A 26546-nucleotide genomic window follows, 5' to 3' on the forward strand; every position below is an offset into this window, starting at 1 on the left:
TCCTCTCCCTTTAGCCCCTAGATGGTCAAATTGGGAAAAACAACTTTATCGAGTCAATTTGTGCAGCTAGCTGACACGCCTACCAATGTTCATCGTCCTAGCACGTCCAGAAGCACCAAACTCACCAAATCATTGAACCCCCCCCAACTCCCCCAAAGAGAGAGAATTCAGTACGGTTACGTCAATCACGTATCAAGGACATTCGCTTATTCTATCCACCAAGCTTCATCCCGATTCCTCCATTCCAAGTGTTTTCCAAGATTTCCCCCCGAACTCCCCCAATGTCAAAATATTTGGTCTGAATTTTAAAAAAGAGCTTTGAGACACGAAGTCCTTCTAACTATCAAATTTCATTAAGATCCTATCACCTATTCGTAAGTTAAAAATACCCCAATTTTCACATTTTCCAAGAATTCCGGTTTTCCCCTCCAACTCCCCCCAATGTCACATGATCTGGTCGGAATTTAAAATTAGAGCTTTAAAGCACAAGATCTTTCTAAATATAAAATTTCATCAAGATCTGGTCACCCTTTCGTAAGTTACAAATACCTCAATTTTCAAAATTAACCCCCCCCACCCAACTCCACCAAAGTTAATATTAACTTTATTAACTTTAAGTTAATATGTCGCTCCTCACTTTCAGTTAATAAAATACGTTTTTTATTTAATTATACTAAAAATTGCCGACTATTAACCTATGTATGGTGATGATAAACAAAAACGACGAAGAAAATATAAAAATAAAAAAAAATGAAAAAAGAAAAACATTTAAAAGTAAAGGAAAGATAAAAAGCAATGAAAATATAAATAAAAAAATTAAATTTAAGAAGTAAAACTAAACAAAAATATAAATATATCTAAGAATAAAAAAAAAGAAATGAAAAAAAACTAAATGAAAAAAAAAACAACTAAAAATAAAAAAATAAACAAGGAAATGAATAATACTTAATTTTGCTATTGACTTTGAAACATGAAGAAATTGGCTGCATTTTGGTATTGGGTCAAGCATAAAGTCAAAATGTAGTGATGAGAGTGAAAAAAGATGTGTACTCCAACTTGAAAAACGGGGTTTACTAAGATATTAAGGAAAAAACTTGTTCTGAAGAGATACAATAAAGCCTTTTTAAAAGCACTGCTTTGTGTTGGGCTATGCATAAAGTTGAAAAAAAAGACTTGGAGTGAATAAAAACATATGCTCTAATTTGAAAAATTGTTTTTGGAGGAACATTAAACAAAGATCCTGTTCTACAATGATATAATAATGCCCTTTGATAGGTATTGTTTTGTGTTAGGGCCTGCATAGAGTGAAAAGGTAATGTTAGGAGAGAAAAAAGATATCCACCTCAGTAATATTGCCATAATGCTTTTAATTGGCCAGTAAGCCCTTCAAATCCCAGTCTCGACACTTTTTTAAACTAGTTTGAGATGCAGGTGTAATTCATTCTCTTCAAAACACAATTGCTTGTCACGGAATAGAGCGTGTATTTTTCATGATGCAGTTACGTAATAGGTTTGTTACGTAGGTTTGTTACGTAATAGGAGTTGCTTGTTTACTCATGACAATGTTTTCCTCGAGATTCAGGCGTTTGTTATGTAATAGGAAATGTTTGTTTACTTATTCAAATGTTTTCCTCAAGATGCAGGTGTTGGTTGCGCAATAAGGAATATTTTTTTTACTTATGCAGATTTTCCCCTCTGAATACATATGTTTGTTACGTAATTGGGAAATGTTTTTATACTTATGCAAATGTTTTTCTACCGTAATAAATCACCGTAACTAAACACTCTACTGTAATAAATATGACTGAGCCCTATAACCTCCTAATAGTTAAAGATCCTTCTAAATATCAAATTTCATTAAGATCTGGTCACCCTTTCGTAAGTTACAAATCCCTCAATTTTCAAAATTACCCCCCCCCCCCAACTCCACCAAAGAGAGGATATCCGGTCCGGTAATGTCGGTCACGTATCTTAGACAGGTTTTATTCTTCCCATCCAATTTCATCCTGATCTCTCCGCTTTAAGTATTTTCTAAGATTTCCGGTCCCCCTAACTGCCCCCCCCCCAATGACGCTGGATCTGGTTGAGATTTAAAATAAGAGATCTGAGTTACGAGATCCTTCTAAATACGAAGTTTCATGAAGATCCCATCACTTCTTCGTAAGTTAAAAATGCGTCATATTTTCTAATTTTTCAGAATTAACCCCCCCCCCAAATAGAGTGGATCCATTCCAATTATATAAGTCACGTATCTAAGAATTCTGATTATTTTCCCCACCATGTTCCATCTAGATCCCTCGAATCTAAGCGTTTTCCGTGATTTTAGGTTCCCCACCCCTAACTCCCCCCAATGTCACCAGATCCGGTCAGAATTTAAAATAAGAGCTTGGAGATACGATATAGTTCTAATTATTAGATTTCATTGAGATCCGATTACCCGTTCGTAAGTTAAAAATACCTCATTTTTTCCGATTTTCAGAATTACCCCCCCCCTCTCACTACCGAAAAGAGAGCAGATCCGTTCCAGTTATGTCAATCATGTATCTAGGACTTTTGATTATTTGTCCCATCAAGTTTCATCCCGATCCCTCCACTCTAAGTGTTTTCCAAGATTTTAGGTTTCCCCTCCCAACTCCCCCCCCCAATGTCACCAGATCCTGTCAAAATTTAAATTAAGAGCTCTGAGACATAATATCCTTCTAAATATCGAATTTCATTGAGATCCGATCACCCGTTCGTAAGTTAAAAATACCTCATTTTTTCTAATTGTTCAGAATTTACCCCCCCCCCCCAACTACCCAAAAAAGAGTGAATCCGTTCCAGTTATGTCAATCCTGTATCTAGGACTTTTGCTTATTTTTCCCACTAAATTTCATCCTGATCCCTCCACTCTAAGTGTTTTCCAAGATTTTAGGTCTCCCCATCTCAACTCCCCCCCCCTCAGTCTCTTCAGATCCGGTCAGGATTTAAAATAACAGATTTGAGACACGATATCCTTCTAAACATCAAATTTCATTAAGATCTGATGATCCTTTTGTAAGTTAAAAATACTTCAATTTTTCTAATTTTTCTGAATTAACGGGTCCCCCACTCCTCCTCCCAGATGGTCAAATCGGGAAAACGACTGTTTCTAATCTAATCTGGCCCAGTCACTGACACTCCTGCCAAATTTCATCGTCCTAGCTTACCTGAAAAAGCCTAAAGTAGCAAAACCGGGACCGACAGACAGACCGACAGACCACCAGAATTTACGATTACTATATGTCACTTGGTTAATACCAAGTGCCATAAAAACCAGTCCTTTTAAATGAAAGTAAGGAGCGACATAATAAATTAAAACGAACATCAATTACTCTGTATATGAAAGGGGCTGTTCCCTCGTGCATTACGCTAAAAGTTTTTTTTACTGTTTTAAAAAGTACAGTTGAGAGAAAGAATGAAACTTTATCGTAAAGAGCGGGGCGTTGAGGAGGAAACAGCACCTTTCAAATACACATTAATTTTTGTTCGTTTTATAATATGTCGCTCCTTACTTTCAGTTAAAAAAATAAGTTTTTTATTTAATTATACTAAAAATCGCCGACTATTAACGTATGTATGGTGATGGTAAACAAAAACGACGAAGAAAATATAAAAAATAAAAAAAAATGAAGAAAAAGAAAAACATTTAAAAATAAAGGAAAGATAAAAAGCAATGAAAATATAACTACAAAAAAATTTAATTTAAGAAGTAAAACTAAACAAAAATGAAAATATATCTAAGAATAAAAAAAGAAATGAAAAAAAACTAAATGAAAAAAAACTAAAACAAGGAAATGTATAATATTTAATTTTGCTATTGACTTTGAAACATAAAGAAATTGGGTGCATTTTGGTATTGGGTCAAGCATAAAGTCGAAATTTAGTGATGAGAGTGAAAAAAGATGTGTACTCCAACTTGAAAGCAGGGTTTACTGGCATATTAAGTAAAAAACTTGTTCTGAAGTGATACAATAAAGCCTTTTTAAAAGCACTGCTTTTTGTTGGGTTATGCATAAAGTTGAAAAGTAAGGCTTGCAGCGAATAAAAATATATGCTCTAACTTGAAAAAATTGTTTTTGGAGGAATATTAAAAAAGATCCTGTTCTGCAATGATATAATAATGCCAAATGAAAAGTATTGCTTTGTGTTTGGGTATGAATGAAGTCAAAAGGTAATGTTAGGAGAGAAAAAAGATATTCACCTCAGTAATATTGCTATAATGCTTTTAAGCGGCCATTAAGCCTTTCAAATCCCAGTCTCGACACTTTTTAAGCTATTTTGAGATGCAGGTGTTATTCATTCTCTTTAAAACACAAGTGCTTGTCACGGAATAGAGCGTGTATTTTTCAAGATGCAGTTGTTTGTTACGTAATAGGAGTTGCTTGTTTATTCATGACAATGTTTTCCTCAAGATGCAGGTGTTGATTACGCAATAAGGAATATTTTTTTACTTATGCAGATTTTTCCCTCTGAATACAGATGTTTGTTACGTAATTGGGAAATATTTTCTACTTATTCAAATGTTTTTCTCTAGATGGAGGTGTTTATTGCGTAATCTCACGTTATTTGTTAGAGTTCAGGGTCCGCCAGTCAAGCAGGAAAGCCTCGGTTATAACAAAAACAGATATTACTCCAATATTTACCTATAAAGGTGACGTTACCTTTTGTGAGTTGTTTTGCTTCCGGGGGCCGTTTATAATCCAGTGAAAACAGGATTTGAATGTCAGCGACAAGTGAATCGTTAGATCTTACGATTGACTTGCAATACCTACCAGTTATTCTTAAACTTTTGAATTCAGTCCATAGATAATTTTTTAACCCGAGCCTTAACATCATTATTGGTAGAATATTCATAACGAGTAAAAAAGGGTCTAGTTCCCCTCCAAATGTTTTTTCTGGTTTTGAGCAAGAAATAGAGACACTCTACCGTAATAAATATGACTTAGCCCTGTAACCTCCTAATATTAAAAAAAAACATCACAATAATATCTCGAATACAGAACGTCACGATAAAAAACAACATCTTGAAGTTAAAAAGGCGTCATTAAAAAATGTCAAGAAGAAAAATTGTCTCGAAGAAAAACCACAAACAAAAAAAGTTATGAAGAAAGAAAAAACATCTTGAAGCTAAAAGAAAAAGCAAAAACGTCACAAAGAATAAACATTGTCTCGAAGTTAACGTCACGAAGAAGAAAGACGTCATAGAGACAAAAATGTCTCGAAGAAAAATGTCCAAGTTAAAAAAAAATTCAGAGAAAAAACCTCAAAATGAAAAATGTCTAAGAAAAAACGTCATAAATAAAGAAAAAAACATCTCGAAGTTGAAAAACACCTTTCGAAGTTAAAAAACCTCGAAGGTAAATCCAGAAAATTCAAATTGTTCTTACAAAAAAAACTTAATACAAAATAAAAAACTATTGTTATAAAACAAAATATATCCTTAAATATAACAAATTTATCTTACAAAAAAAAACACTTCATACAAGACTAAAAAAATTCTTAACTAAGAAAATACAGCCTAAGAAATCGCAAATTCTTCATAAGAAATAAAAAAAAACTTTTATAAAACAAAAATTAATTCTTATATAATTTTTACCAGAACCAAACAATCCCAAATTTTTCTTAAAAAATAAAAATATTCCTTACAGAACAAAAATAAATCCTTAAAAATCACAAATTGTTCTTACAAAATGCTTGTCACAAAACGAAATAGTTCTCACAAAACAAAAATACATCCTAAAACTTCACATATACTTATTATATTAAAAAAATACTTCGTACAAACAAAAAATAATTCTTACAAAACAGAAATAAGTCCTAAAAATCCTAAATTGTTCTTACAAAGTTCAACATATTTCTTACAAAACAATAAATTATTCTTTAAAGCAAAAATATATCCTATGATGTCTAAGATTGTTCTAAAAAAATACAAAGTACTTCTTACAAAACAATAAATACTTCTTACAAAAAATTCTACTAAACAAAAATGCATCCAAAATATCACCTTATCATTACAAAATACACATACATAACAAAAAATAATTCTTAAAAAACAAAAATCTATCCTGCAAAATCACTAATTCTTATTACAAATTATAAAATACTTCTTACAAATCAAACAGTAATTCTTACAAAACAAAATAAATCATAAGAAATCAGTGTTCTTTCAAAATTCTAAATTTTTCGTACAGAAAAAAACTTAAATAAATAATTAAATAAAATACTTAAATATTAAATGCTTAAGTCCTAAGATAAACCTCCTATTTGTATTACAAAACACAAAATACTTGTTATAAAACAAAAAATAGTTCTTACAGAAAAAATAATTCTTAAAAAACATGACACATTAAAAAATCACCAATTGTTCTTACAAAACAGAAACTAATTCTTACAAAAACAAAAATACATCCTAAGAAATCGCAATATGTTCTTAAGAAATGCAAAATACTTCATACGAACCAAAAAATAATAATTCTTTCAAAATAAAAAAGTCTTACAAAACAAAACATAATATTTACAAACAGAAATATATCCTAAGAAATCAAAGATTGTTCTTACAAAATAAAGATCACTTCTTACAAAACAATAGATACTTCTTACAAAACAAAAATAATTCTTACAAAACCAAATATTAAAAGAAAAATATACTAAAAAATATTAAATAGAAAAAATATGAATAAATAAAAAAATACTAAAACAAATAAAAATAATACAAAAACACAAAATCTTACATGACTAAATTTACAAATTAAATTCGAAATTTTTTCTCCGATTCGATCATTTGGGGGGGGGGGGCACGGTTAAATCGAAAAAATTAGAAAAATAAGGTATTTTTAACGTAAAAACGGGTGATCAGATCATAATGAAATTTGATGTTTGGAAAGACATTGTGTCTCAGAGTTCTTATTTTAAATATCAACTGGATTTAGTGACATTGGGGTGAGTTTTGGGGGAGGGAGCCTAAAATCTTCAAAAACGCTTGGATTGGAGGGATGGGGATGAAATCTGGTGGGGAAAATAAACAGAAGTCCTAGATAAGTGATTGACATAATCGGACTAGATCCACTGTATTTGGGGGAATTGGGGGGAGGGTTGATTCTGAAAAATTTGAAAAAATAACGTATTTTTAACTTACGAAGGAGTGATTGTATTTTCATGAAACTTCATATTTAGAAGGACCTCGTTACTCAGATCTCTTATTTTAAGTCCCAACTGGATCCAGCATCATTGGTAAGGGGGGTTGTAATTGACGGGGGGACCGGAAATCTTAGAAAATACGTAAAGCGCCGAGGTCAGGATGAAACTGGGTGGGAAGAATAAAAACATGTTCAAGATACCTGACTGACATAACCTGACCGGATCCGCTCTCTTTGGTAGAGTTGGGGGGGGGGGGTAATTTGGAAAATTTGAAAAAATGAGGTGTTTGTAACTTACGAACGAATTATCAGATTTTAATGAAATTTGATATTTAGAAGGATCTTGTGCTTTAGAGCTTTTATTTTAAATTCCCACCAGATTCTTTGACATTGCAGGGGGAGTTTGAGGGGGAAACTTGAATTCTTAGAAAATGTGAAAATTTTGGAATATATTTTTTTACGAGCAGATGATCGGATCTTAATGAAACTTGATATATAGAAGGATCTTATTTCTCAGATGCTCCATTTTTGACTCGAATTTGATCCGGAGACATAGGGAGTTGGCGGGGGAAACAGAAATCTTGGAAAACGCTTAGATTGGAGAGACTGGGATGAAACTTGATGGGAAGAACAAGCACAAGCTCTAGATACGTGATTGACATAATTGGAATGGATCCGTTCTCTTTGGAGGTGCTAGTCGGTATTATTTTGGAAAAATTGAGGTATCTTTAACTTAAGAACAGGTGACCAGATTTTAATGATATTTTATATTTAGAAGGAGCTTATGTCTTAGAGCTTTTAAGTCAAATACCGACCAGATCTGTTGATATTGGGGGAATTGGAGGGGAAATTGGAAATCTTGGAGAACGCTTAGAGTGGAGGAATCAGGATGAAGCATGGTGGGTAGAATAAGCAAATTTCGTAGATACGTTATTGACGTAACCGTACCGGATTCACTCTCTTTGGGGGAGTTAAGGGGTGGGGTTCAGTGCTTTGAGAAGTTTGGTGCTTCTAGACGTGCTAGGATATGAAAACTGATAGGTTTACCAGGGAGCTGCACAAATTGACTTGATAAAGTCTTTTTCCCTGACTCGACCATCTGGGAGGTAAGAGGGAGAGAAAAATTACAAAAAGGAGGTATTTATAACTTTCGATTGGGTGATCGAATCTTAATGAATTTTGATATTTGGAAGGACATCGTGACTCAGAGCTCTTATTCTAAATCCTGACCGGCATTAAGCCTCTGATTTATCTTTTAAATCAATCTATTGATTCTTAGAATTTTTTAGGGCTCATACCATGTGAGCTCTTGGCTCTTCTGGCCTCGTCACAAGTGCCATATAATCTCTTAGCTCTTGTTTTCCAATTTGAACAAGGGTTCTAGACCCCACCTAGATCACCCTATCAATATGCCCTATTTTCAATTGAATTCACTTCATTTTCCGATGTTCCTACCATTTCGCATCATTAGCCTTAAGATTGAAACAGGACTTGTTAATACGAGATTAATGATATTCGCTTATTCCTAAACTACCGATAGAATATAGTATTTTAATATTTAGTAGACAGTTAGATATTAATATGTAAATAATTTATTATATCTTTATATTTGCTTTCAATAACCTTTAAAATTATATCTTAGTCTAATTTGTGAAATTTCTTTTCAAGAGCAGCTGCTTTACAATCAAAATGTTTAGGTACAAATAGACCAACCACTTTACCTTTAAGGTCAATAGTAATAACGACTTTATTTCCAAATTTAGTTGTAGCTTATTTAATTCCTGTAATCGTATATTTTATTCTAATATCTAAATATTCTTTCCCTAATAGTTCGATTATATCTATTTTTTATTTTCATTTCACATAAAAGTATCCATTTATTAGTAAATAATATTATTAAACGAATTTCTAAATAGAAAATAATTTATATATTAACATATAATATGCTATCAATAACTTCCATGATTGCTTTTCTTTTTGAAAATATAACGCAGTAAATGTTATATGGATTAGCAGGTACTTCATCTAATAAATGTTGGTGTGTATATCAGCAGTTGATAAGTTCATCGATAAATCTTCAGTTGATGCTTTGAAACATCAAAACAAAATAAAGAATATACTGTTTTAAAGTCACTATAACTTAAACCTATTCCACTGTCAACATTCTAATTATCTTTATATCCTAACTGCAAAAATCGTTGATAAGTGTTAGATAACCTTCATTAGCATTACTGAAATCACAATCAAAATGTTCTTGTAGATATTTATACCTATTTACTCTCACTTCAATTCTAATAGTGTTCATATGGTCAAATACTTTATTATTTTGGGTATAACTTTTATCTTTTTCAGATTTTTGTAACGCAACAACTATTTTAGTTGTATTATACCATTCACTGACTACCCTCAATTTTAAATCCTTATCTGTTTTAGTATCACTTTTATAGGTATTACACGCTTCCCGTCTTAATTCAAATGAGCTGCCCTTTCAAAATCCAGCTTTTAATTGTTCCACCTTCTTCGTTTATCCAGCTTCTTATTGAGTCGCTTTGGTTAAAGGGGGATGTAATAATGGTAAATCCTTGATAAATACATTACATTACATACAGCATTACAAATGCATTACATACAGGATGTGTAACGCCTCTAAGAAAACGATTAATATCCTTACAAAATCTAAATAATCGTAATAATGGTAAATACATACTAACCCCGTGACTTTCTTTTGTTTTATTAAATCTTTTAAATAAACCACTATCAAAAACGTTATTTTGATTTGTTGTAATGGTTCCACTATCTGGTGTGACAGGTGTAAAAATTTTATCAGACTTATTTTATGCTTTAAAAGAATCAAAGGATTGGTTTCTATCTTTATGCCAAAACATTAGTACATGCGCTTCAAGAGTGGTCATCTGAGAATTATAACAAATTTTTCTCTGTCGTTATATCTACATAATCAATATTTTCAACATATTATCCATTAATAATATATTCAGTATTTCTGAAACAAATAAATACACTATTTGTTAAAGTAGCTTCATCATTATTTCGCATATTTGTTCCTTCCAACCGTGTTGTTTTCACTTTTGTATAAAGGTAACTATTACTTGGAAAAATTCAAAATTCCACATATTTTAAAATGAACATATAATTTAATTGTTGAGATCCATTCACATTCTTTTCTTTAATTTCTGTATATTCATATTTGTTTGTAGAATCATCAATAACAGGCCTTTTAAACATTCTCCGATAAGGAGTAACAACTTGATTCACTGCCATTAATATACAGAAAACAATTATTAAATACACTTTTAAAGATTTTCAAATAGTGGACGCGGATCTCCGATTGTCAATGTAGGTGTCAAGTAGAACATCGTTGGGGATGTAGATTAAGTCCCTTCCCTAAATCATTTCATCCAATAAGCTTATCCTCTGTTTATCAGGATGTTTGTTGAAACATCTCTTATTAATTGAAACTATATCTTTTAGAGATCTCATATCATTTAACTCTATTTGATTATAATCTATTCAATCTTTTCCATATTCTATTTCTTTATTTTATATAATTCCAGACGATGTTTAATCATAGTGTTATACTTGGAACGAGCTTCAACTTTTACATTTCTTATGGACGTCTTGAATAATTGAAACGATATTCTTATGGAAACTACCAATCCCACTACCATACTGTCTTGTATACAAAAATTGTTTTTTAATAATTATTATAGATAAATTCAGTATCGATAAACTACAATAAAATAATTTCGTTAAACCTTTTTCATATCTAAATCATGTTCAATATTCTCTCCATTCAGATCAATTATTTTAACTATTTGATCATTTATAGTCATTTTTAACGCGTTGATATATTCGTTTCGATTTGTTGGAAGATATTGCTTTTCTACAGGAATCTCACAGAGTAGCGTTTCATTCTTTTTAGTAAAACTCCAGATCATATCAGAGGCTATATTCCCGTTCACAATTGAATTATCCACTAATAAGAATGAAATGCCCACTTCATTATATTGACTACTTAGTTCAGCTTCATTTTCAAATTCTAAAATAGAACATAAATCACTATTAGACCGAAATATATAATTATCTTTTAAAATAATAATAAATTTCATTGTTGCTAGATTGGATGATATACTTATTGGGCATTGATCTAGGAATAAATTAAAATAACGAGTTAAGAAACAATTTAACCCTCTTCATCATACAACCCGTTGGGAATAGCAAAGTTAACCCATTCACCCTCATTTTCTCCGCTATATTCAAACGTAATGATTTTAAATCGATCACCAATATTATACCATTTTCTATCTAACGTGATCGGTTCCCTTGTATAAGACTGCTCGATATAACTTTTTTTACAGCTAATAATAATCAAAACAATTTATTCTAAACGTATTTTCTTCATAAAATTTGAATTCTGACATAATTGTGCTAGATAGTATTTTAGTCATTTTCCTTAATAATTTTATTTTTGGATAATGAACCGAGTAGGTCAATCACTTCCTTTCTCACTCCACCAGATGTATTTCCAGTAGCTCTTGTACCTAGCAAACTATATAATTTTTCAATCATATCATTTGTATTTATGTAAATCCCAGTTTCTTGCTGAGGTTGTATACCATCCAAGTTATCTTTAATAGCTTCTAACTTTCTTCTGTAGATTCTTACGAACTGAGACTTTTTTATAGTTAACTAGATCTCACACCTTTCATCCTTCCTCTATATCTTTGATTAAGTGTTCTTGATTCGGCTATTGTCTCTTTTAGATATTGATAATTGTCTAAATAAAAGCTAGGCATTTCAAAATGGGTTTTCCTAGAATCTTAGTCCTAATTGATTTCTCTCAAAAGTTCATTATCTATCCCCTAATCGAGATTAGCAATGAAATTTGATTCATTTGGGATAAAATAGTTTGATTTGAATGAGCTTGATTGCTTGCCTGTAAACATAATGAGTTGCTTAAAATTTGATCCAATCGTTGCAATCGTCTTCTTAAGTTTATTTTATTTTCATGTAATTTATCAGCAATCATATTTGCATTTTAATCTTTTTCAATGATTAGAACACCCAACTTATCAGCATTGTCACGAAATCCAGCTTGCTCTAAAGAACGTTCTTGAACTAGATTTCTTTGTATTTCTCTACTTTTCACTATACTTGTTAATAATTTATTCAACTTTATAGGATCCCTTAATAGAATAGAAGTTTTTTATCGAATATCTTTCGAGAGTTCTTTTTCGTAAAAATTACTAATAATGAGTTCATCGGTTTTATCTGACAAATCATATGTCAGAGGGGTTATATATTTCACTGCAGCTATTTGAAATACTTCAGTTGTATAATTTGGTAATACTCTGTGTTCTTGAACACTCGCTCTAATCGTGGTCTATCGAAACTTGGGGGCGGTGTTGGTCTGTTTGTAAGAGAAGATATACCCTGTAAACTCCTTTCTGATCTTGCTAATCCGGACCATGAAGTAATCTGGGCTATGTGCAGACCGACTTACTTGCCCCGCTTATACTCGTACATAATTGTGGCATCAGTATATTACCAAGAAAGTGCAAAGAATCGCCGAGACCTTGTCTCTTACTTGCAAAAGACTGTTAATGTGCTTCGGATTCACTATAGTAATCCTGCTTTTATCATAGCAGGTGACTTCAACCAGACGAAAAAAGGCTGGCTTTCATCCAGTCTATCCCTTAAACAAGTGGTTCACATGCCTACTCACGTCTCAGGCAGCATTCTGGATCTCATTCTTGCGAACTGTGAGTCCCACTACTGTAATCCTGTTTCTCTCGGACCAGTGGCCAAGTCCGACCATTTTGCTATTCTGTGGAAAGCACACAGTTCACTGCCCAAGCCTAAACTAAGCCGCGTGGTTACCCGCCCGCTGAGGGACTCTGCCATTCGAGCTTATGGTTTGTGAATAGGCATTTATGATTTCCCAGAAGCTGACGGAGATTCAAGCATCCACGAAAAGACTGAGAGATTCAATGACATTCTTTACTCCAAATACACCGAAATCTTCCCCACCAAGTCAGTTATCATTAGTGAGTTTGACAAGCCATGGATTACCCCTGCCATAAAGAAACTCATCCGTGAGAGATGCCGCCTATATTCTATCGGTGATGTAGTAAACGCAAAGAAACTACGAAATTACACCGTCACTGTAATACGGAAGGCCAAACTTCAATATGGCCGTTTATCAGTGTCACCTATTCGCGTCAGTAATCCAAATAAATGGCATCAGTCTGTTTGAAAGATGTCGGGAAAATCCACTACCTCTAGTGTGAGAATATTGGACGATAGTGGCAAACTTCTCTCTGCGACAGATGTGAACTCCTTCTTCACTGAAATCTGCACAACCAACCCTCCACCAACCGAGTCCCAAAAAGCCGATCTCTTGTACGACTGCTCAGAAGAGGTAGTTATTGAAGTCACTGAAGAAGACATCTTCAAAGAATTAATGAAAATTAAGCCCAACAGTGCGTCCTATCCTTCGGAGCTTCCTGTAGAACTTGTTTGTGAATACGCCCCCTTCATTGCCAAGCCATTATCCGTGTTATTAACCTGTGTTTCATGATTGGTACTTTCCCAGATATTTGGAAAAAGGCATATATCCGGGTTATTCCGAAGTCAAGCCCCCCTAAAGCATGTGATGAATTGCGTCCTATCTCGATAACCCCCTGCCTAGCTAAAGTTACGGAGGCATTTGTACTCTGTCGATTGCTCGACCAAATCAGTTCTTCTATCGATAAGTACCAGTATGGTGGACTCCAGGAGTGCAGTACTACAATTTATCTAGTGCCTATGTATGATTGTATACTTACTTGGCTGGATAAAGGTAATCGGTTCCTGGATCTAGGTGCAATAGACTTCCAAAAAGCTTTTGATTTCCTTAACCACCTGATTGTAGGCCAAAATTTGAAGATAATGGGTGCGAAAAAGCACGTGTTATCCGTGATTATGGATTTCTTATCTAATAGGAAACAGCGTGTTTATGCCCTGTTTGAGGGGGATTCTGACTCCGATTGGACAGGTATAACAAGTGGAGCTCCGCAGGGCACAAAGTTGGCTGCCATTGTATTTATAGCCGTGATCAACTACCTACTAGTCGAATATGAGGATCATTACATGTTTATAGACGATATCTCTTTTCTATTGAAATACTTAGTTGAAAACGAGATTGTTAAGAAAGAGTTCAGTGACGATTTCTTCGATGCGTTTATTGCCGAGTGCAATGTCTCTAAATTGATCATTAACTCGAATAAGTCAAAGGTCTTACGCTTTAATCCGTTGAAGCGCACATTCAGCAAACCGTATATTCCGTTTCCGATTGTCGACTCAATAAAGATTTTGGGAGTTACTTTTTCAAGTGATTGTTCTTTCGGCTTACACGTTGAAAATGTTGTTGAAAACACAAATGCATGTCTGCAGTCTTTGAGTACAATGCGTAGATTTGGCTGTGATGTCCAGTGCCTATTGCTAGCTTATCTTACATATATCCGTACAGTTCTGGAATATACAAGCCCACTATGGGGGCCTGCAGCACTGCGTACTGTATACCTCATCCAAGAACTTGAGTCGGTGCAAAAGCGAGCCGTGTTCATTATTATTGACGATCGACAACTATCTTATGGTGAAGCGCTTGTTAAACTCGACCTCCCCACGTTGGCCCAAAGATACGAGCAGATTATCCTGAGGTTTGGGAAGTTTCTTCTCTCTAAACCCCAGCATCGAGACATCTTACCACCTACTGCACCGCTCAACAACCGTACGCGTCACCAAAATAAACTGGTTCCAGTAGCTTCACGCACGAACCGCCACGCAAACTCGTTTGTACCTTTTTTTACGGATTTGCTAAACAAAGCCGAGTGATATTTTCTTCTTTTTTTTTTTTGTTAATTTGTTATTTAGCATAGTGAAGCAACGCAAATTAGCTGTTGCTACGATGTTGTTTTTAAATAAACCTATCTCTCTCTCTCCCTCTCTCTCTCTCTCATTAAATTTGTTTATTGATGCTTTTTGAACTTCAACATCAAGAGATAAATTAGTTTAGACCTCGATTTCATTTTGTGTTTTACTCGCTTCTAGTCGTTTCACTATGGATCGATGATAAGAATTGTTATAAAAATTTAAAAAAAGAGGGTAATATATGCAACGTTTTGTTATGTTATCATAAACTAATTCTATAATTTTTTCTTGATTGTTCTATTAAACTGTTCAACCATTCGAGCTTTTAATTCACTTTCAGATGAGAACCAATTAATTTTATAACTCTTAAAAAACACTTGAGTGATTTTCATAACAAATTCTTTACCTTTATCTGTTTGTAAATTTTTAGGTTTTCTATTTTTATATAAACCCGTAAAAGCACTAATAATTTTCCTACCCGTTTTATCCTTTAAAAGAATACATCAAGCATATTTACTGTAACAATCAGTGACTGTAAGAATGTAACTAAAATTTTAATTTTCACTTTTATACTGCTGCATATCTATAAAATCTGCTTGCCACTGTTCATCGATACTATGAATGTAAACGTGTTTCCTTATAAATGTAAGATAAGCTGGAGGGTGTAAAGAAAAACCATTCTGATTTTGCAACACTTCTTTGATTTAGTTTTTGATACAGTGAAACCATGTTCTTTTAATTTTCAATGTAAATCATCAATTCCTGAAAATTTTGAATAATAGAGTTCTAAAAGTTTGTTTCCTACGCTACTCTTGCCAGTACAAATACCACTTCCTTTTGTCCACAGTTTTTGCTCACTCTTTCCTTTTTTAATAAACAATTTTTCTTGCAACCACAAAATGCACAAACACTTTTAATCATTGGCACTTCATTTCTTTTTGAAACTGTCTGAATTAAAGACTCGGTTGCAGTAATCTTTTTATATCGCACACAATAAATCTCCATCTATTACAGATTTAAATTATTAAACAAACTTAAATTATTAACACATATTAATAAACACTAATAGACATCTACTTTCTCAAGAAAGTCTCAAGAGTAGAAAATAGCAAGCAATAAAATTCCTCGGGCTTGAATATTTCTTAGAATTGGAATTTTCATCAATAAAATCAGTCCTAATAAATAGTATACATTGCAGAAGTGATTAAAAAATGTTTACAACGAAAATCTAAATTCGTCAAGATAAAACTCAATTGCCGCATTTTACAATTGCTAAATTGTTAACATTTGCCGAAATCTATAATTTAAAAATTATTGCCAAAGACTTAAAATATCAATACCATCAACTATCATCCGAGTAATAAAATATCAAAGTGTGATCACTAGGCTTATATTCAATGGTCACGAAAAGTAAAAAGAAAAAAAAAAGACAAAAAGCAATATCACTACAACAATGAACCTGAATTAAAGTAAAACTAGAAAACGAAATCAAAGAAAAGAATAAAATTATTTCAGATTTAAAACTTCAATCTAATAGGGTACGAACTAAAGATGTTACTGGACTTGAAATTTTTTAAGTAAAAATAGATTTCAAGTGCTGGAAATTATAATAAAGTGAAAAATTCAGTAAAGTTATTTTGATAATCAAATATAAATCAATAAGAAGGGTGTTGATCAAAATCGACAATTCATTCGAGATATAACTGGTACAGTGTTAAAAAAGAACGGAATATTGGCATTTCGAATTTGTTTATAAATAAGAAAAACACAAAAGAAGTTCCAAATAACCCAGAGTATATGTTTAAAGAAGAAAATCACGATAATAATCCAAGTATTCAATGGATTAAAGAAAATTCCCTTACGGTTAATATTTCAAAGTATTCAAATGGAATAATTTGATCACACAGAGGTGATCGCGTCAAAACAGTGACCCTAGAAGACGAAGAGACAACTCATTTGAATGGAAATCAAAAGTTCTACTGACCTTACCAAATGGCTGATAAGATGGGACATCAGCTATACCCCCCTCCTACACTTCCCTCCCCAAAGTTGTCCGATCAAAATTCTGAATTAGCCAATTTGTTCAACATATTGAAATATCTCATAATTATACCTAGAAAGGGATATAACCTGCAAAATTTACTCATTATTTAAATTTATATGTTTCATGTTTCATTAGATATCAAACAAATTCCTTAAGCGTGTGTTGAGCGATTTCCAAATGTTGAGCGGTGCAAATTCTTTGTGGGGAAGGAAGTTTATGGGGCTGAGCTGTCCCGTAGAAATTTTACAATTGTCTCTGCCGATTAAATATAGTATGTGGATATTTTCAGGAGAAAATATTCAGAAAGGTTGGAATTGTCTGGAGACTCTCTCCTTAGGAGTTGGGGGGGATTTTCAGTGGAAAAACTTTCTTTGGGTGCAGCGGTTGACAATTGGGGGATTTCTTTGTAACATTTTTCATGAGGGGGATCTCTAAAATGATCGGAAAAATGATTGGAAATTAAATTGGAAATTGGAAATTAGATAAAAGCATCTTAAGGAAAATTTTCCAGGTGGAATCGACCGAGAAAACCCGAAGGAACCCCAAGGTAAAATTTTCAGGCAGAATGAAATTGTTTGGGAATATTCCCAGCTGTTTGTCTCTCAGAAGCTTTACTTTGAGTAATTGCCTGGAGGAAGAGGGATTTTTCAGGTTGAGAAAATCATTTTCTTGGCATTTTTTGAAAACAATCAGAAATTTGATACAAAAAGTAAGTTATTTCAGCTGACAGTATGGAGCAATATTAAAACTTAAAACTAACAGAAATTATCCGACATACTTAGGGGGCAGACCCCTCCTCAATAACTCATTCTTTACACTATTTTTCTCACAATTCCATAAGAACGACTTCTAAAACACAAGATTAATTTGATTAGAAAAAGATAGTTTTTAAAACTACTTAAGAACTTTACCTTGAGGAGCAAGGGATAGAAGAGGGGGCTGTCCCCTTACTTGCAATTAAAAAAAAATATTAGATTCAACTTAATAAAAGCTGGAAGATGTCTCATTATAAATAAGAAAATGAAGGTGGCTTTCAGCTAGTGGACAAAACGAAGTAATAAATACAAAATACATGATATCAGCACAGCTAATAGGGCTTTAAAACATATACTATTTAATGGATAGCTTCATAAAATAATAGATAGCGATTAAGGGGGGGGGGGGGCAAGGGTATTGGAATAAATGTAAGCCTAAAAGTAAAGTTCATTTTACGTCAGATTTGCTGTTAAAACATGCAATATATTTAAAAGTGTGGGTGTAGGTGATAAGTTAAAAATGTTTGATGATCAGTTGATTGTTGGTGATTCTAATTCAAAAGAAAACATCCTGTTAATATAGATTATCTACAGGGATATATAAGCAAAACCTATAAAAAAAATTACTAGGAAATTATACAAATTTGACTAAGGAATCCGATGATTTAAAAACTTGTCTTTCTTGTTACTGCTTTAAAATCAAAAGTAATTGTGAAAAAACACTTAAAACAGGCTCAAATTCTATTACATCTTCCATCGTTGCAAACATCCAAGTTTAGATTATTATAAACAATTTAATAGAAGTAAAAATTTATTTGAAATGTAGATCTCTTAGTTTTAAAAAATGGATACTGCTTTAGTTCATTTGTTCATTTTAGCTTCACTAATTTCTTGTTTAGTAAATTAAATAAAAAACAAAATTTAAACACAAGTAAGGAGCGACATTAAAACTTAAAACGAAAAGAAATTATTCCGTATATGAAAGGGGTTGTCCCCTCCTCAACGGCCTGCTCTTTACGCTAAAGTTTGACTCTTTCTCTCAAATCTAGTTTTTAAAACAGTAAAAACCTTTAGTGTAATGAGCGAGGTGCTGAGGAAGAGACAACCCCTTTCATATACGGAGTAATTTCTTTTCGTTTTAAGTTTAATGTCACTCCTTACTTGCAGTTACAAAAACTTTTTTTTTATTTAATTTATGAACCTTTTTCAATTAATGTATGTTTTAATTTTGGCTCTCCGCATATGAATAATTAAAACGAAATTTGCATATTAATTTAATTTTTTTGGCTAAATGGTTTTCTCATATTTTTTGATCAGACGATATTGAGAAAAAAGGAGCGGGAGAGGAGACCTAGCTACCCTCCAATTTTTTGGTTACTTAACAAGGCAACTAGAACTTTTAATTTTTACGGACGTTTTTATTAGTAAAAACATAAAAAACTTACGAATCAACCTACGTAACGAACTTCTATACTCGTATTTGTTTACTACATATGGGAGGGGTCCACCCCTTCGCCAATACCTCAGTCTTTACATTAAAGCTTATATTTTGTCCAAATTCCTTAAGAATAACCTGTGAATCGCAAAGGCGTAGAATAAGTAGTTGAAATTACTAAAACTACTTTAGCGCAAAAAGCGAGGTATAAGGACGAGATGCAGCTTTCGCGAGGAGGAGGTGCGTAATAATTTCTGTTCGTTCTAAATTTTCATTTTTTCTTTAAATGCTAGAAAATCCTGCGCCCCTTTCAGGAAAATTCTCTTCCCCTGTGACACGTTCCTCCATGGAAAGCTCGTTTGAACAACCCCCTCCCTTCAACCCCCCCCCCCCGAACCGAAAAATACCCCTGAAAATGTCTATACACTTACCAAAAACCATTACTATATGTAAATACTGGTCAAAGTTTGTAACTAGTAGCCCCTCCCACGGGGACTGTGGGGGAGTAAGTCAACCCCAATGACATAGTTATTAGGTTTTTGACGTTTCTGAATAGAATGACAATCTTTGGGGAAAAATGAGCGTGGGAGGAGGCTTAGGTGCGTGATCTGTCCTCTGGCAAAAAATTCAAAATTCCACATTTTTGTATATAGGAGCTTGAAAGCTCAACAGTAGGGATTTCTGATAGTTTGCTTTTCGTTAAGATTCTATGAATTTTTGAGGGTGTTTTCCCCTATTCTCTGAAATAAGGCAAATTTTATCCAGTTCGTAACTTTTGATAGGTAAGATTAAACTTGGTGAAACTTATATATTTAAAATTAGCATTAAAATACGATTATTTTGAAGTAGCTCCTGATTTTAAACTTCAGTTTCTTAGGGTTTCGGTTACTATTGAGTTGGGTCGCTCCTTACTATAGTTCGTTACCACGAGCTGTTTGTTAATCATCAATATTTCTATTTTTTAATCCATTTATTTAACATATGAAATATTATAATATTTATTTATAGAGTCGTCAATTTAAATTATCGTTTTATCAAAATGTACATTTTGTTCCATACATTGTAAACTATTAATCTAATAGTTTTTTTGGCTAATCGATATTCTATAGTTTCGAATGAAATGTCATCAGAAATAAAAATAGTGGTAAAAATTGTTTCTTTCAAATTACCAAAAGTAATTTGAAAGTCACATTTGTTTTTAACTCAACAGAAATGGTATGTTTATTTTATAGCCAGCAAAAAATATTAATTTTTATATGATTCTATGAAAAATATGAAGCTATTTCTGGAATGGCAAGGAGGAAGTTCTATCAATATCCTTCCAATCTTGACTTTTGCCTTGCAAAATCAAAAAGAGGAAACAAAGTTCATAATGAGGCAATAGTTAACGATAGAAAGTCACAATTATCTGCTGGATCACACTCCAAAATTCCGCCACCTGATGGGTTGGAAGTTGAGCCGAAGTTTGATGAATTCTATGCCATTTTCTTTAGAGACAAAAAAAGCAAGATCCCATATTGATGTTGGTAGGTATCTGGACTTTTCTTACATAGGACCGTCCAAACTAAAATTTTTCGTATGGATTAGAATCGCAGATCACACTTTGAAATGGCTAAATGTTGATGATATTTACGTTGTCAACAATGAATAAATCTTTGCTGGAAGTGGCTCATTCCAGATAGCATTTGGAGATGCTAATCCTGTGGCATATATGCAACACTTGGAGAAAAGAAGGTTTATGAATCTAGGTTCTTAAATCTAACTCTTTATGATTAACCAATTTTGTTATTATAAATACTAAATACTTGAAACAATTTTGTTAGTTTTATTACTTCTAGTTTTTGAGTATTATTTTATACTTTTATACATTAAACGAAGAAAAACAAAGAAACAAGAATATAATTCTCAAATATACTGGGTTTCACCAATAGGTAATCCCCATGACGCATGTGGAATCGGGCTCCAACTTGCGTTGCAATCAGGTAACTTTTTTGTTGTGTTGAATTTGTAGGCGAAAATGCTCTGATTTTGGAAAATTGGAGTTTTATACCCTTTTCAGATAAAACTTCAAATTTCTCATCAAACAATCAGATTCCTTGACGGTTTCCCTACATAGTGAAACCCTTTTCAAACCAAAAGTCTTTAAATTAAGTTTTCTGGAGTGTTTTTTTTACAGAAACTGTCGAATCCTCAGTACCTTTACTTTAGTACAATAAAGGTAAATATATAGTTAAGAAAAATAACTTGTCTCAGTGGATGTTTGATTTATGTAAGCTTTTATTAGTTTTGACAAGAACTTAAAAAAACTAGGCTTCAGCTGGCCGGGGAGGGGGGGGGGTTACCTAGGTTTGGGAGGGGCTGTTGCCCACCTGCCCTATTTGGGCAAATGTTACCTACCAGCAAATTTTGCCCCTGGTTGTACACCTACTAAAGTCTAATAAATGCTTACAAAATCTTGATAGCCTTTTAATTTGGATATTTGACCATTAGTATTCAAAAATTTATTCTTCAAAACAATTTAATCTTACAAAGGCTTATGTGCGTGAGTACTACAATTGGGTTAGCATCCACTCTGCCCTGAATCCACGCTCAGTTATTTCAAAGCTACAGTTCACAGTCAAAGCTGGACATGACTCTTTAATATGAGATTCCATATCTTTTTCAGTTTCAAAGGCGAGGGGACAGGCAATGGAAATATGAGAGTGCTCTCCACTATCAAACATAAAGCTGAACACGACTCTTTCATATGTGTTTCTTTGTCTTTCTATATCTTGTTCAAATAGGCTAGTAGTTTCGCAGCCGTAATGACAGGCAATGGAAGCACCAGAGTGCTCTCCATAATCCTAAAAACGTAAGAGTATTAGAAAGGTATTTTTGGATTTACAAAACTTTTTGAAAAAACTTTATAAACTTATAAAAACTTTTTGAAATTGATGAAATAGTTGCAAGTAAAATATCTTTGATTTTTGCTGATCATTGATTGTCTCGTTGTATTTTCTAGAGAAGTCAATTATTGAATTGTTTTGAAAATGTACCTACCTGATTTTTAAGAAAGGGGGGACACCCCTTGAAAGTCTAGTAATTTTATTGAAAATTATCATACCACCCAATTTATCATATCAGAGAATCCTAATGTACTTCTAACTTTACATTACAAAATATGGAAATTTGTATTTTTTTTATCTAGAGAGAGGAACTGGATTTGTGTTTTCATTTTTTTCAGAGGTGAGTGTGCAGAACAAATAGTCTTAGAAAAGTTCTATTGTCCTTTTTAGCTGACAAAAAAGATTGGAGGGTGACTAGTCCCCTTCCCATGCCCCTTTATTCCAAAAAAAGACATCCGCTCCAAATTTTTAAGAAAACCATTCGTTTAAGCATAGTTGAAAGGTTCTATTATTTTGGGGATTACCTTCCCCTGTGACCTCCGGGGAAAGGGTCATTAGATACGTAATTTACTCGTTGTTCACATATAATGCTTACAACTGGAAAACCTACGGATTTTCGGGGGTTATTCCAAGGGGAGATTTACCCATGGTGAAAAATTTCCAGGGCTGAGATATCCAGGTTAAATGTTAACACTAGGGGTATTTGCCGCAATTTATACATGAAATTATACTTATCTAGACTTTCTTTCTCTTTGTCTTATCAAGTATACAAGTGAAAATGTTGCAGGAGAAATATCCAGTTCCATTAGAATATTTGGGAAGATTTTGTAGTGGGTCGATTTTTTTCTGGCAGGGATTCTTTGTTGGAGAAGCTTTTCTTGAGGGATTTTTCATGAGAGAAATTCTACATAAGAAAATTTTGCGTGGAAGCAACTTTCCATTAGAAGGGTTGGAATTACTAAGGAAAAGTTCAAAGAAAGGAGAGATTTCCAGCTTGATTTTAAAAACCAATTGGAATTTTTTTTAAATTAAAGTATACTAAGGAGAATTTTTCAGGTAGAATTGTCCCCAAGAAATTTTCTAGGAGTTTTCAGACATGCTGGCATTGTCCAAGGAGAATTTTATGGCGTGAGATATTTTATGTGAGATGAACTTTCCATGGAGGGATATCCGGTAGGGGAAGGAGCTGGATCCCGTAATTGCTTGAGAATCGATCAGAAATATAAAATGAAGATGATTTTTTCAACTAAAAGTAAGAATCAGTATTAAAATTGTAAAGAAAAAGAAATTATTTCGAGCATAAGGGTGTTGCCCCTTTCATTTTGACTTTTTGTTCCAATTCTTTAAGAACAACCCCTTAAGCACAAGAGCTGCTTATTCAGAATAAAAAGTTTTTTAGAACTATTAGCATATTTTAGTCTGAAGAATGAGGTGTTTTGGAGTGGGCACCCCCCCCCCTAATCTATGGAACAATTTGTCGTCTTTTTTTAGTTTTCATGGTGTTCTTTACTTTCAGTTGAAAGAACCTGTTTGTGATGTTTTATAATCAGAAGAGGTGAAGCGAATTGTTAAAATCAACAAAATTCTTCGAAAAAATCTAGACATTAAGAAACTGTACTTAGAATTGATTACGCTAGCTGTTATTGCGCATGAAAAAAGCAAAAATAAAAATAAATAAACTCTACTCCCAGTTGTTATTTATTCTTTTTTTGTTACAGGTATGCTTTTTTGTGTTAAGGAATGTCCCTGTGGTCCATCTTACACGAGGTGTAACTTAGAAGGATTAGATCAATACTGTATAGAAAAAGTGTACCACTGTTTGAAAGAAAAAGTGTTTTTTTTTTGCAAATTCCTGTCTCAAATCCAGTCGGCACATTCATAATTTGTCAACTCCATTAACAACCATTGAGGTGTATGGGATTTATGGAATTGGAGTTTATAGCTTGGGAATTTATGTCTTTTTTAAGAAAAGAGTACTGAGCCAAAACTCTTGCTTAGAGTTTTAATTCTGAAACAGATATTGGAAATTGAACCTTGGAGGTTGACGAACTATGAAGCAATGTCTTGATAGAATCATTGACGATATCAATCGACAGAGTAGTATCTTTCTGTGTTGTTTTATTGTCAGTTATATTAAAAAATTAATTGCAAAACTAACTAAACCAGTGGCAAATCCTCGAAACTTTAACTAGTAATAGATATCGTTGCTAGCAGTCGTAAAATAGTTTCTTATGTTTTGACCATAAAAACTGACAAAAAGAGGTAAGAGTTGAAAATTAATTACAATGGTCAAACTGACCATTTTTATAGTTGAGAAAAGCCACAAAAAATGAAAAAAACTGCTTCTTTTGATTATCGGACACGATTATCCGAATTTATTGATAACAATAAATATTTACTTGAAGTGTCTTGCAGAATTGTTTGGCACCATGAATATGGTGGGATATATTGTTTGGCAATATGGTAGAGATATGTCTAATACAAAAAAAAAACTCCTTCAGCTACGAAGATTAGTTTTCCCCTACTTTTCATGTTAGATCTGATTACTAAAGCCACTAGCCTACTTGGCAAGTAAAGGAGTTACACTGCTGGGGCGTGGTAGAAGACTGGCTGCCCTTCAATGACTTTGAAGGGCAGCCGTTTAAGGGTAGAACCTTAAATTTCTAATCGAATATTCTCTTTCTGAATCTTTTGGGACAGATTAGGCTTAATAAAGTGACTTGGTAAAAGAAAATAAATTAGTAAGTAAATAATACCCTGTGCCCACATAGATCTTTGCTTAAGCAGCGCTGTTGTGCTGCATCTGAATATACCATATTTAAAAAATGGACCAACTACCTGGCTTAAAGCCCATGCCCTGAGGTTGGTAGGGGGAGAGATAGGTATCCCAAAAAATATAATTACTGAACCTTTCAACATTGCTGAACAAAATAGCTCTCTTGGAATTTGGATTGGATGTATATTCAATTGAAATTTTTAGGGAGCTAATGAAGGGCATGGGGGGCTGATGACCTGCCGTTCACTTTTGGCTCTTAAAAAGGCAACAACAATAGCCTATTAGTTTTGACTCATAAAACAGACTATAACCTTAGATTTATAATTAAGAGAACCTCTGCTCAAGTTAATACGCCCATCCGTTCAATAATAGGCTTGCATGCCCCAAGTGAATAGCTTGTGACCCTTGATTCCAGGCTCTTGGGGTTGTGTCAACTCTGAAAGCCTTGTTATGTAATCTTTGGATTTTTTTTAAATATAATAACCACTCCAAAATTTCCGTTGCTCGCAATCTGGGGGAAAATCTTAGGGTAGCGTGGCAAGTTTCCGTCCAATCACTTTTGACTTTTTACAAGAAAACTAAAACTCCTGATTTTTAATAAAATGGGGCTCTTAGAAGTATGTAAGACCATTATTTCCATAAAAACCTAATATTTTAATGATTGTTAACTAATCTGACTTAAACCTCTTGCCCTGGGATATTTGGGGGATTGCTATGCCCAAAAATATGATTAATGGACCTTTCAATTAAATTGAACTAAATGGCAATCTCAAAGTTTTGACTTGATTGGTATGAGAAACTGTTGGGGCTGGAGAGGGGATTGATTTTCCTCCAGTTACTTCTTATTCCTAAAAAGGACACAAGACATTTCAATTTCCAATAGAAGGATTATCTTAAATATTAATTTGTTTGGGGGGATGGGGGCAGATTGCCGACCAATCACTTTTATTCTTAAAAATGACACTAGAACTTTCAATTTTCAATGGAAAATTCTCTTAAAAATTTGCTTTTTGGGACTTGAAAGGGGGGTTGCTGCCCTCCAATCACTTGTTTTTCTTAATAAAGGGACTAAAACTTTCAATTTCCAATGGAATGATTTGCTTAAAAATTTCTACAACAATTCTTTCCTTAAGAAGCGCATTAGTCCGAAAAAAGTCGCACCAGCCTCGCTCTTTACTAGGGCTGCTCTGTTCGTTTGAATTATCAATTATTCTAGAATTCTACTTTGTGGTTAATTTGAATTTGAATCATAATAGGTTTCTAGTTTTGCTGGTTCTAAATTTAATATTGCTCTTTGCTTTTGTTTGAAAAAGATCTTTCTCATAAAGTTTTTTAAAATTATTTTTTTTGTTTTCCAGTGCAAAAGATTGTTATATTTTCATGTCTTTATCTTAGGAATTAAATTATATAGTTTTAGTTTTTTTTTAATTTCTAATTAGTGTGTTTTGATTAATCAGAACTTCCCTTCAACGATCCTTTCTACAAAACACCATTCGGTGTTCCTGCCTATTGCAGATTCTAAATAAACGGGATGCACGTCTTCTTTATTAATCGAGTGTAACATC

At 33.1% G+C, this 26546-nt stretch overlaps 1 protein-coding gene across 1 annotated transcript; it reads left to right on the forward strand.

Annotated features, from left to right (window-relative positions):
• The first annotated feature begins 13751 nt into the window (after positions 1-13751).
• On the forward strand, positions 13752-15050 carry LOC136025719 (uncharacterized). Its single transcript, XM_065701702.1, has one exon. It carries the CDS (start codon positions 13752-13754, stop codon positions 15048-15050), a length of 1299 nt encoding a protein of 432 aa, XP_065557774.1.
• Positions 15051-26546: the final 11496 nt, after the last annotated feature.

The sequence above is a fragment of the Artemia franciscana genome, chromosome 4, assembly GCF_032884065.1.
Source record: "Artemia franciscana chromosome 4, ASM3288406v1, whole genome shotgun sequence".
In the NCBI taxonomy this organism is placed as follows: domain Eukaryota; kingdom Metazoa; phylum Arthropoda; class Branchiopoda; order Anostraca; family Artemiidae; genus Artemia; species Artemia franciscana.